This window comes from Mya arenaria, chromosome 5, assembly GCF_026914265.1.
Source record: "Mya arenaria isolate MELC-2E11 chromosome 5, ASM2691426v1".
Classification (NCBI taxonomy): Eukaryota; Metazoa; Mollusca; class Bivalvia; order Myida; family Myidae; genus Mya; species Mya arenaria.
The window spans coordinates 53,090,815-53,104,830 of NC_069126.1; the positions used below are offsets into that span (position 1 = coordinate 53,090,815).

The 14,016-nt window shown below is 33.9% G+C and overlaps 1 protein-coding gene across 1 annotated transcript in view; it reads right to left on the reverse strand.

Moving 5' to 3' along the window:
• Positions 1-12,912, reverse strand: part of LOC128233700 (hemicentin-1-like) — a 47,781-nt gene extending 34,869 nt beyond the window's left edge. The window contains exons 1-2 of the mRNA XM_052947504.1: positions 12,743-12,912; positions 8,122-8,439 (exon numbers count right to left, since the gene is read on the reverse strand). Of these exons, the coding sequence (XP_052803464.1) occupies positions 8,122-8,439; positions 12,743-12,803 (379 nt within the window). The 5' untranslated portion in view covers positions 12,804-12,912. The remainder of the gene's footprint in view (positions 1-8,121; positions 8,440-12,742) is intronic.
• Between the last annotated feature and the right edge of the window lie 1,104 nt (positions 12,913-14,016).

The window sequence follows — 14,016 nt, forward strand, 5'->3', positions numbered from 1 at the left end:
AAAGCAGAATACGTAAAACAATTTTTTTATAATAAAACACTTCCGTCCGACTGCCTTTTTGACCTTCACCGGATGTAAACGTCTGGTTAACGTGTTAACGGTTCCCGGTAGCATTGACAATATTATTTTACTTTTTATTTGCTGATATTTTAAATCGCTTTGCTCACACGTCGGACATTTTTATTTTCGTGAAAATTATGTCAGTTGTTCACGTGAACGTCATCGTCGGGCAAATCTACACTAATCACCTCATGTGTTGTGATTATCCCACGGGTGAAACGATTATCATTTTTGAAGAACGGAATTTCTGTTGTAAGAATTTACTATATATATATGCATAATATTAAACGGTTATTCTCGTCTGAGATTGGTCGGCTGGTACCAAACCACCTCTTAATTTCCTGTTGTACATCAAATCGCGCTTTGTAACTCTTTAAACAAAGACATATAACATTTGTTTTTCTATTGATTACGCGATCATTGTATTAATTTGAGTATTGGTTTCTTTCTTCCTGATATTATCTAATAACAAACGGGTAATATTCCTGAAACAAAGTACGATAATGGAAGAAGGGCACTCCAGACGTGAAATGTATTTGTAAAAAGTAACGAAATCATTATATTTCACCAGAGAAATAATTATACAGCATCTTATACCGGCTGTTGCTTTTATACATTTGTAAACATTGAACATAGTATGAATCAGGCGTACGTAAACAAGTGTAATTTGTTAACGAAGTCAGCCTTAGCGTTATCTGCTATTTAATACCGACCTTGAAACAATTATCGTGAACTGATAATAATGCAGCTGTAGTTATCATTTATGGCATCTCCAGATCACTGATCAGATTATACAAACTGGTTCGATACTCGTTATTTTATGTTTGAAGGTATAGTGTGTATTTCTCAAAACGGCTTTTCATAAATAAACTTCGTGTTTTCGTGAGGATTGTTTTTGGTTGTAAGCTTTAGGTGTATTCTCAGTTGATGGAATCGATTTGACAAACACATACATATGCCTTTTGAATCATACAAATTCATTTTCCACAACAATTCAAATAATGCAAAGAGCATCTCAAGGATCTGTTACACCTGGATTCATCTTTAGAAAGTATAGTTTTCCCTGCGATTACGATATATTTTTTTAAAAATCATTATGTTGACAGAAATATGCAGCTTTTTATGAGGTCAAAGAACGTAAACTACACGTCTGCCGGGATGTGAGAGCAATCTAGAAAACGAATATTACAGTGGGTGAGGGTTTGTCCCCCAAGAATAGAATGGTGCAATGTTTAGTTTGTTCTATCCTTATAGATTCTAATTGACTCTTTAAAAATGCATCCGAATGCACTTTAATGTAAGACGTTGTTCTTTCAATCTGAATGAATACAGATATGTTTTTGTATACATGCACATTGTCCATGTACAACCATTCATTGTCATACTCTTTACGTTCTGTTTTGTAATGATTGGTGTGAATATGAAATATTTAGTGCTAAATATGGCTTAATTTTATATAAGAGCTGCAAGCTGGTTTCCTTTTATTTGAAAATGTATAACAAACATAGATGGTATTTTCTTAGTTGGAAAACATGTCTAGTTAGTAAGCGTGTTATATATTTATTTATTTTTTCATCATTGACTATTGTTGACATCGATGATTATTGCAACCGTCTTAAGTCTGTGTGACGTCGTGACTGACTCAGAAAGAAGCAGAAACTGGATCATTTAGGTCATGTTCGTTTCTATCGCACGCACCTGGAAGAGGTCGAACACACGGTTACTCAATGTCTAATGATGGATTATGAACTATAAATTCCAATCTCATCCACATTTACACAAGTTCAAAAGTAAAGTATATAACAAAAAAAATAGGTATAGATGATAGAATATAATTATGCATGTTTTCTTCTCATAACCTTTATGCACGAATGATTTATTCTAAATTAAATTATCGTGAGTATTATTGGACGAATTAACATCGTCGTATTCCTGAACGTAAATTTTGATAAACCGTGTTTGCTTGCCTTTAGACTTAATAATATCATACATTGTTTAATCAAGTAGAGAGTAAAACGTAATGGCACACGAGTTCATTAATCGAAAAAATCAAGAGATTGTGTGCTGTGTATGCAAGCCGACGACGGATGGTGGTATCAAACCAAACCTATTCCATCCCTTATGTGTTGTGAGATCCAAACTTTGGACTTTAGGTTGAAACGACGTTTAAACGTATACGCTTGACAACGGATACTTGATTTTTTTCGATTAATGAACGCAATTATTAAATGATGTTGTTGGAATGTAACATTTTTGTTTCTATATGGATAAATGATGATACTTGAGTTGTTGATGTTTTCTTTTATGGTGAGTATCTTTATTAAAAGTTATTTTTGTTCTTTATGAAATTAAGTTATTTGAACCCTACATAAAAACATTCATTTTTGTACAAAAATATCACTCCCGTTGATTTTCTGTAGTAATGTATGCTGATTGTTGTTTCGGTATTAAGCATACATATTCTCTCATTCTCTGTTATGAATCGTAGATCGTACCACATATTTAGTTTTTAGTTATTGCCATTATTCTTCAATAATTTAAAACGTATTTCGATAAAGGCAAGCATGCATGTTTGGAAAGATTTACTTTTCCTTGGACAAATTTGCCGGAAATAAAATTATAAAATGCATCATAACTAGAAACCCCTTACAATCTTGAAACTTTACACACGTATTTTAAGTTTTCGATTAATTTTTAAAATACGAAAACAATTGAAAGAAGTATGCCCTTTAGATGGCTTATAAACTTTGACACACGCATACGATGGCAAATTATCCATAAAAAATATATTAATCTACTATTTTGATGAGAAAGGCCTTTTTGATTTACGACCTTCCTATAATGACAGAATCATGTCCATTAAAATAAATGAACCTTCCCGAAACATCATCTAAAATATTGAAGAAAGTAAAGTAATATATCCTTTCTTTGGTTTAGATTTGTACATGGGTTTTCATTACATGCATTTTTTTATAAAAACAAGCTGAGGACAAAATAATGACTTTTATAACATTTTGTATTGAATGACAACGTAATATGTGAAAATATTTAATGCTATGACACATTTGTCATAAACAATGAAGACTATTTTTCGGCGTTAAATTAGTAGGGCGAAATGACGTCAATGTCTGAGTTGAAGAGAATAAACATTTCGGCTGTAGAATAGTTTTTCTTTCGAATCTTCAACAAAAAGTCCATACAGTTTTATTTTAAGTAAAACAATTACAAACGATTTTGAATAACTGTTGATGTTACGTGGTAAGACGAGTTGAGATAGTGATTGAGATTTGCTAGAATATGTACGGATGTAAAAAAATCAGTTCTCGCAGTAAACTTATGACGTAAAAACTTCTAAAACAGGGTTTCAGATATTTTAAATTAAGGAAAACTTTCTCAAAATGTGTTAATGGTCATTATTATCTCATATCAAAGTATAATAATAGTCTTAAATCGCTCATTGCTGATAGTATTGCTCATCCCGATTTTTATGGTGATGTTTTAAAGAAAATTCGAAAAATTAAAATGTTTCCAGCAGGTAGTTGAGCAGATAGACTTAATGAATTACTTGGATTTTATTTAAACCGTGGATATAAAGGCAATATTTTGAAGAGCACTTGCCTTCTTGTTTTTGAAGATGAATACCTGAAACAAAGTATTGGGTTGAATATAGCATCCTTTCATAACTAAACTTTCAGTGCTTTGATTTTTATGAAGAATTTGCTAATTCATGTTATCTTTAAAACCTTTTTTGGCGAACACGTGTTGGGTGACTCTGAGTGTTTTGGCTGTGACCTCTTTTTCTTCAAATATTTTACGTTTTCTAATCATTTGGAAGGAGAGAATAACATATACTAGTCGCTTTTATTATGCCCCCGAAGGTGGGCATATTAAAATCGCACCGTCCGTCCGTCCGGCTCTGTAACTTTCCCTTGTATGGACAGATTTTAAAATAACTTGCCACATGTGTTCCACATACCAAGACGACGTGTCGCCTGCAAGACTCGTGTCCCTACCTCAAAGGTCAAGGTCACACTTAGTGTTTATTCACAATGGAGTGCTGCATATAAGGACATAGAGTATAGGTTGTCGTGTCCGGGCTGTAACCTTCTCTTGTATGGACAGATTTTAAAATAACTTGCCACATGTGTTCCACATACCAAGACGACGTGTCGCGTGCAAAACCCGTGTCCCTACCTCAAAGGTCAAGGTCACACTTAGTGTTTATTCACAATGGAGTGCTGCATATAAGGACATAGAGTATAGGTTGTCGTGTCCGGGCTGTAACTTTCCCTTGTATGGACAGATTTTAAAATAACTTGCCAAATGTGTTCCACATACCAAGACGACGTGTCGCGTGCAAAACCCGTGTCCCTACCTCAAAGGTCAAGGTCACACTTAGTGTTTATTCACAATGGAGTGCTGCATACAAGGACATAGGGTATAGGTTGTCGTGTCCGGGCTGTAACTTTCTCTTGTATGGACATATTTTAAAATAACTTGACACATGTGTTCCACATACCAAGACGACGTGTCGCGTGCAAGACCCGTGTCCCTACCTCAAAGGTCAAGGTCACACATAGTGTTTATTCACAATGGAGTGCTGCATATAAGGACATAGAGAATAGGTTGTCGTGTCCGGGCTGTAACTTTCCCTTGTATGGACAGATTTTAAAATAACTTGCCACATGTGTTCCACATACCAAGACGACGTGTCGCGTGCAAGACCCGTGTCCCTACCTCAAAGGTCAAGGTCACACTTAGTGTTTATTCAAAATGGAGTGCTGCATACAAGGACATAGGGTATAGGTTGTCGTGTCCGGGCTGTAACTTTCTCTTGTATGGACAGATTTTAAAATAACTTGCTACATGTGTTCCACATACGAAGACGACGTGTCGTGTGCAAGACCCATGTCCCTACCTCTAAGGTGAAAGATACACTAAGTGTTTATTCACAAGGGAATTCTGAATATAAGGACATAACAGTGTAGGTTGTCACGTATGGGTGGTATTTTTTATGTTCAGAGGCAATTTAAAATAACTTGCCATATGTATTTGACACGTAAAGGCAAGATCAACTTGTCATGTACTGACCTTGTTCGTAGGTCAATGTCACATTCGGGGGCATTCGTCACATACTGTGACAGCTCTTGTTTTTATTAATGTTTTTCTTTATTTGTTCCCAGTTCTAGTACAATGATGCTTTTTATTATGAAACTCTATGATCACACAGTTTTAAACCTTTTATTTTATAAGGCAGACTGTGTGTGATGTTTTTAGTTTCTTACGATGACTGCATCGTATCTTTGAAAGATATTTGCATTAGCTGCTCTGAACTGTTTCCCTCCGTCTGCAGATAGAGTCGGGATCTCTAATCATAGAAGTACTTTGGGTTTACCTTTTCGTTTATTATTATTTGTTTTATTGATAAGTTTCCTCCAGTTAATGCATACCTTGATAAGATTTACCTTTTGCGTTTTATCTTTATTAAGGATTGTTGGAATAAGAGTGAGGTTTGTGCACATAAACTGGTTTAAACCCCCAGTAAATTTACATTTTACTGACCGTTCCAAGGCGGTACCTAACAATTCTGGATAAACATACCAGTTATATTTATATATATATAGTATTTATGCACTGTGCTGTTTGTAGAGTTTTGTGCTGTTCTATGTTTCTTGTTTGTGATATTGTGTTCTATGTCTTTGGCGTTTGCCCATTGCCGCTAAACAGGGTTTATGTTTAAACATTTTGCTACGAGCATGTTTCTGTAGCTTTTTGCATACATTTTGACTTAATTATTTCGGAAATATATGTGCATAATATATGTAATATTCATAGAATATATCTCTTAAAGTAAAAAGAATTGAGCGGAATTTTATCCTAAATAAAACATATAAATAACCGAATGATTAAGATTCCTGAATGTATTGAAGCTCTAACCGCGCATTAAGATCATACCATTCAGTTGAATCATGCTTTAAATGATTCTGCCTAGTATTTTAATAAGCACATGTCAAACAAGAAATGTATCTATTATCAAATTTTACGTATATGAAACCCTATCGTTGACTTTATTTCATTTTACAACGGCGAATTCAAGTGAGGTATAATAATGTTATTAATTATATACTTTTGGTCGTCACCATGGCGCTTTGTGAAAACATTCTGTATTTACTTTCACGACGCATTCAACTGATGTCCAAACCATTATATATAGAAACATGTTTTAAGTTGAAATAATGACATCGGGCATTATTGTTAGCCTTAACATTGTTTTTGTTGTTTGTCAACTTGAAGCCGATTTAAAAAGTCCACATTTATTTAACTAATCATGTTAAAGTTAACATAATTTACCGAAAGGTATGCACAAATAATTGTTTGCAGAAAGTTTGAAAGTGTTTCTGTGTAAACAAGGTAAATGATGTATATTTGTTGAAGTAAGGTTAAAATAGAAAGAGTGAAAACATAATTTCTGTGATCACGAGTGAGATAGATCTTTCACATCATTCAGCAAATTTTCTCTTTCTGCAGTGCTAAGAAAAAAAGGTAATTTAATTAGCGTTAATTCGATTACCGCGTGACAAACATAACGTCGAGATGTCAGTTTGGTTACGTTATATTTGAAATATTCAACCCTGTTCTGTGAACACTACATTATCAATTATTTATTTGATTATGCAATACGGAAACCAAAATCTGTAAAACAGTTTAAATGTCAAGCTTAATTTCTTCTGCAGTTAAAATAACGGCAGTGCAAAAAACAATAAAAATCACCGAAAGGTACAATAGGGGTCAAACTGACAAAAATAAATACTGCCAACACTGTTGAAAATATACTATATGCTATGACTTTTAAAGAAACAAACGAAAGAAAATCTTAAATATAAGGTGTTTTCGTTAATATTTGAATTGCATTTCCCCTTGAATTGACCTAAAGGTGATGTCTACTGTATACTAGTTTCGGGTATTTGAGAAAAATGAGTTAATTCAATTATTAAACATCCCAATCTATTTTAAGAAAAAATGCCTTATTTGCGCACATTCAAGAACATGTTATCTTTGATTATTGCGGGAGTTATGATTTTGATAGCGCCAATTTGATGTACATCGAACGTGTAGCAAGAGTTATGTTTTGAATATCTTTTTAAACATTTATAAACTTATTATGACATGTTTTAAATATCAATGAGACTGGTTATAACTTACAATTTATTTCATAAAAATAATGACAAAAGTAGGAAATGATAAAATAATACATAGAAAAAATATTGTGATGGGAGCAGTAAGGCGTATGGTCGGTTTGGAGACGGGGAATACGTACATCCACTGCTCCACGGTAAGCATATAGTGCCATTTGTTTTTGTAAGTCATACAAACAAAATTTATAAATTGGGCAAACATTCAAATGTCTATCTTACATAACGTATGTAAGTGCGTCGGATATATTCTAACAAAGTTATGAGTCAAAACGTTGATAAAAATATTTAAGAGCCTAATGCAACCTGTAATTTATTTATCTATGCAAGTATAAACAAATGCTTTGGTCAAAACTGAGAGTGTGACTCTAAGAATTAAAACACTAAAGCTATGCCGAGTCTGAATATTGATGATGAAACAATAGTGTGAAGGGTGGGTTAATTACACTTCAAAGGAATTTGATGAATATGGAACTCATAATTATCAAACAACTTTGAAATATAATTAAACAAACTATCACACAACTTAATCATCATTTCTATTCAGGTTCGGCGTTGCTCGAGTATTTTAATCGTTCTAATTGTTTTATTGGCATCGTACTTTGACTAGGAATGTAAATTGACGGTACTGACGACTATGAATATCAGGGATGTTTAAGAAGAAATACAACAAGAAAATCTGGCCAATGTTTTCAAAAAATGGTCTTGGAAGTTAACCAACCAATATGTGTTGACACACCATATTTTCGAAGTTATTTTATTTAAATAGCGTACCTTACTTAATAATTTGTATGCTTAATTATAAAAATCAAAGATGATATTGAAATATGTAATGAGTTTGTTTCATAACATTAAATTAAACACCCACCTAGCAAGTGTAGATTGATGCATTTCAACACCGTTGTTCCTCCACCAATGGTAAATTTATACATTCCTTGCTGCCCGTTCCCAAAACTGTTGAGTTTGATGTGAAAGTTGCCAGAACCGATGTCGCTAGTCGGTGCGAGGCTGCAGTTTAAGTACTGATCACTGTAGCATAAAGTACCGAGGCACGAAATTTCAAAGATGGGATTATTTTCTGGCTGTAGAAGCTGAATAGTTCCATCATGAGAACGTTCAAAAGTGAATTTTAGTACAGGTTGTGTGGCTGGTAATGAAAAAACCCTTTCGCATTCTTGGGTATGCACTGAAAGATAATCATGAAATTAAACGAAACATATACAATTCTACTTAATTTGATCACAGTCATAATGTTTAGCATACATTAGATATACTGCTTTTATGGCGCTATTGTTATGTACATTATATGGTCAATGCTATATACTTGTTGTAATATTTTTATACTGAGATAGATGGATTTTTACTCAAACGTAAACTATATGTACATTAATTTTCCTTTTTATACTGTTTGAGTGAGTGTTCACTGGATAATGCCTTAAAAATGCAAACGGCAATATGTTTCTAATAGCAAAAGTTTACGAAAATTTAATAACTTAGCGTAATCCACGATAATTCATAAAAGAAGAACCAAAAACATAATGTCATTGCATTATATAACTATTTTTAACATCAACAAAACATCCTATTAATATTTTAATAGCTAGAACAACTTTCGTAAAATCGCATGGAGCGCAACACGTGTTTGCCGATGATTAAAATGGTTCGATGTACCACATAATGGAAGCACTTCCTTATTTTATTTTTTCGAACAAAACGTTTTATATATATTATTATTCAATAATTTTCTACAAACCCCGCCAGTGTCTTCTGATACCCAACATATAAATAAAGCGCCTGAACGGCACTTACGAAACGGTGGAAGATAAACGTGAGCGGGTAACAGTGTGAGATAACAGTGAAAGATGTTACCTACTGACGTTCACTTAATGAGATATAACACATATAGTTAAGGCTACATCTTATCAATGCTGTTTCAACCATCGTGTTTTGCTATGTAAATAGCGTGTATGGTTATTGTAAACATTTATTTGCCATTTCTGAAATCTTTGGACAGGATATTTTCATCAATCGATTATGACATATAAGATAACTGTTAAATATATTGTATCAGATGTATGGCCCTTTGTAAAGTGAAACATTAAAATCCAACAAAATGAACCTGAAAATACTTTTTTTCAAAGAATATAGTGAGACTTAATCATACTAATAAATAAAGCCACATCGCGAAATAGTTTTTGTATACAAGAAACATGTTGAACAAATGTCCTCCATTGATTTGAAAAATAATTGAAAGAGTTGATTGAAAGTTTTATTATAAGCAATTATATGGTGAGCTTCTGCTCATCCAATAATGTTATATGTTCCTCATTTCACCCAAATTTAGACCCTTGGCACGAAGGGTTTAAATGTTGTTATTCCATGACATATATTTCCATTGTTTAGCAACTTGATAATAAATAAACTTTCTTATTACCTTTTCTCTTAGTGATGATAACATTCGAGAATTAATAAGTTATCATATCCTTTGATGTCCCTAGTTGACATTTGCTGAATATGAAATTCAAACCAAAACTCTTTGTATAAATTATTTTTTCCATTCAGAAATTAACGATTTGTCATCTGCTTCTGAGGCGAGACGTTAGACAGAAGGATATTGGCGGGAATGCACGAGGTTTTGTTCTGTGCTTTATAAGAATGTTAAAGGTGGGGTTCGCCACTCGATGTTTTTATCTTGCAGCGATAACATTCACGTATCTAGTAAGTTTACAGTATCCCACCCTTCCGCCGTTGTTATTATTATCGCTTTATTTAGCAAAATGAGTTTTTGGTTTTTATATTACAGACAAAATTTCATAGGATTATCAAACGGCGAAAGTAATCATTAATGTGTGTGTTTCCTAATACTTATAGGGGACCATATAAAATCGCAGAAAAATACTATCTCTAGAAGAATGTAACTTTTCGATAACGTGCAAACGAAGCGCTTATTATCCCCCGCCTTGAAAAGGCGAGGGGATATAGTAATGGTAGGCGCGATTCCGTGCGTGTGTATGTGTGCGTGCGTGGGTGCGTGCGTGTGTGCATCCGTCTCTTCGTCCGTCCCACATTCATTTCTTTTCATCTCCTCTTACATTTCTAATGCGATTTCTTCCAAACTTTTACAGATTGATGATCATAAAGTGAAGAAGCGCATATTGTCGGGCTTTTGCGATTCGACCATTTTTGAAAGAGTTATAGCCCTTTGTTTAGTTTACATTTAAAATTGGTTTCTTCGCAACTCCTCTTACGTTTTTCATGCGATTTCTACCAAACTTTCACAGATTGATGATCATAAAGTGAAGCAGCGCATATTGTCGGGCTTTCCTGATTTGACCATTTTTGAAAGAAGAATTGCCCTTTGCTTATTTTACATTTAAAATTGGTTTCTTCGCAATTCCTCTTACGGTTTTCATGCGATTTCTACCAAACTTTCACAGATTGATGATCATAAAATGAAGCAGCGCATATTATCGTGCTTTCCTGATTTGACTATTTTTTAAAAAGTTATTGCCCTTTGCTTATTTTACATTTAAAATTGGTTTCTTGGCAAATCCTCTTACGTTTTTCATGCAATTTCTACCAAACTTTCACAGATTGATGATCATAAAGTGAAGCAGTGCATATTATCGTGCTTTTCTGATTTGACTATTTTTAAAAGAGTAATTGCCCTTTGCTTATTTTACATTTAAAATTGGCTTCTTCGCAACTCCTCTTACGTCTTTCATGCGATTTCTACCGAACTTTTACAGATTGATGATCATAAAGTGAAGCAGCGCACAATTTCGGGCTTTTCCGATTCGACCATTTTTGAAAGAGTTATTGCCCTTTGCTTATTTTACATTTAAAATTGGTTTCTTCGCAACTCATCTTACGTTTTTCATGCTATTTCTACCAAACTTTCACAGATTGATGACTATATAATTACGCAGCGCTTATTGTCGGGCTTTCGCGATTCTGCCATTTTTGAAAGAGTTATTGCCTTTTTTTACATTTAAAATTGGTTTCCTCCCAACTCATCTTACGCTTTTCATGCAATTTCTCCCAAACTTTCACAGATTAATGACTATATAGTAACGCAGCGCATATTGTCGGGCTTTCGCGATTCGGCCATTTTTGAAAGAGTTATTGCCCTATTTTTTTAACATTTAAAATTGGTTTCTTCGCAAATCCTCTTACGTTATTCATGCAATTTCTACCAAACTTTCACAAATTGATGACTATATAGTGACGCAGCGCATATTGCTGAGCTTTCGCGATTCGACCATTTTTTGAAAGAGTTATTGCCCTTACTTTATTTTACATTTAAAATTGGTTTCTTCGCAACTCCTATTACGTTTATGACTATATAGTGACACAGTGCATATTGTCAGACTTTTGCAATTTGACCTTTTTTGCAAGAGTTATTGCCCTCTCTTAGTTTTACGCATTTCTTATCTTCATGAGAAACTACCCTTACCATTGATTGGCTTTTGTGACAAAACATGTCCCCATGAAGCGGGGGATATAGCTGTCTGTGACCGCTCTTGTAACATGATGTTTCAATGTTTAAAACAGTTCCGTTCCTGTTTCAGCAAGCATTTCAATGTTTACATCCCCTTTCGGGCGGAAACTATCGTGTTCGGCGCTCCTTTTTGTATTATTTTGAACGGATGACGGGGTCGCTGTCAGAAATCACGCCAAAAATGATAGAGGACAACTTAAACCAAAAGGGACATCATATCGCCGTGATTTGAAGTTTGCACAGTTCATATTTTAAGCGTTTTGTTGTGCTGTACATTAAAAATAAATGTACATTATTTATCAACGTTGATTAAATTCGATGTCTCTGTTAAAATGTGAATATTGAGTATATATAGCATAAGGGCATTGCATTGTTCATACTCGTTGCTTGGTAGCGGTAGGTACATTTTTCCAGAGCTTTTTACATTTTATAATTGGGCTAATGTTTTAACTCTGTTTTGAACTCTGGCTAGCGTATTTTTGTAGGCAAGTGTAAACTTAGATTACCGATAGTTTTGCATATTAGGACGATTTGAATGACATATTTATCTAACATATTCATCTTAAAAATAAAATGAAATTTTACAAATAAATGGTGTTGTATAATTTGTAGTACTACTTGACTCTATCGAATTGCATTTACCGTTTTTACCGACCCATTTAATAAATGTATGTTCCATGAAAGGTTTACTTATTACGATTCAATAACTTGTGCAATAAATATTCACTGACAATAACAAGCCAAAATCCTAATTCATGTTGTGGTTTATGTATACCAGTGCATATGTGCGGTTTATAGTGTCGGCGATTTTCGATTAGCAAATAAATGTTATTGTTTTATCTCAGGAACTTACTGAGTAATAAACTTCACTTGGGGTTGAATCAGTGAAAACATATCTGGCTAATGTTTATATAACACTTTACAACATAGATCTTTATTATCATGACTATGACACACTTCTCTCCAAAAATGTTTATATTACACTTACCTACATAGATCCTTAATATCATTACTATGGCATATTTCACTCCAATACGTACGTAATCCATACTTTACTACATTCAACCTATGTTAACCTAGGTTATTCTACACTTAAGACCAGTAAGAGAACCCGGAAGATTAAAACTCAATTTAAGCTGTATACAAGCGGTAATGTTATCACTTATTTATAAACACGATATATACAGTTTGCTAAACGATGAAGCAATTGAAGAAGTGTATAATAAACAATAAAAAGCGTCGGTAAACTTTTTTACGTTGACTTAATATTTTTAAACCAACACTCTCTGTTTCCAGCGTTGTATGTTTTGTATATATTCAAAAACAATTATAATGACTGGTTGCATTATGCCCTGAAATCTTATTATTATTGAGCGAGCTTTTAAAAAATTAGAGGTGACCTAAATACAGGTTTTGAAACGTAATGTTACACATAGCTTAAGGCAGTTTAAGTGGGGGTTTCAGTCTCATGTCGAAGAAGACGTTGAACTCACCGTGGGTTTGGTCCAACTGTCACCTGGAAAGAGGCATTTCTTATTAATGCTCTGATTTGCGGTGTAAACTGGTGGAATGTGGAGTTTGGCAATGTTATTACTTGAGTGAAACTAATAAATCACTGTAAAATAGAAAGTAAAAAAAAACAATTTAAGTTACTTTCCTTTGATTGAAACCGAGCACTATTGAAACAGTATATTGTGCCAAACAAGTAAATTGATACACACTTTTAGCTATTAGTGTTTTACAACAGACTTTTTTCGAAACTAAACATCTACTTATGGTCGATGAATTAAATGCTAATTCCTTTTTTTAAACCTTGCCTTGAAGTTAAATCCTCATAACATGCTCTTGTGCAAAATTAACCACAAACAAAAAGCAATTGTTCGAGCATTAATTTGATGTTATTACATATAATATTTACCGTTTCAAAATAAATGATTCGTCGTCTTCTCAAGTTGTCTGTCGTTTGGCGAAGGAATATTGGCTGGAATGCACGAGATATGCGTGGATGGCTTTTTAAGATAGTGGGCGTCGTGATGTTGCCATTAAGTCCGCCCGATTAGCTCAATCGGTAGAGTGTTGGACTGTGAATCGGACAACCTGGTTCGATTCCCGGGCGGATCAGGTCACTTCTGTTGTGATTGGTTATGAAATCCTTTCTACGACCATTCGCACTGTGCCACTGCCCCTGGCATGTACAGAAGTTGTCAGTTCCTTTCAGAAGTGAATGCATCTAGTACTGGTTAACCACCAGATAGTCTGCCG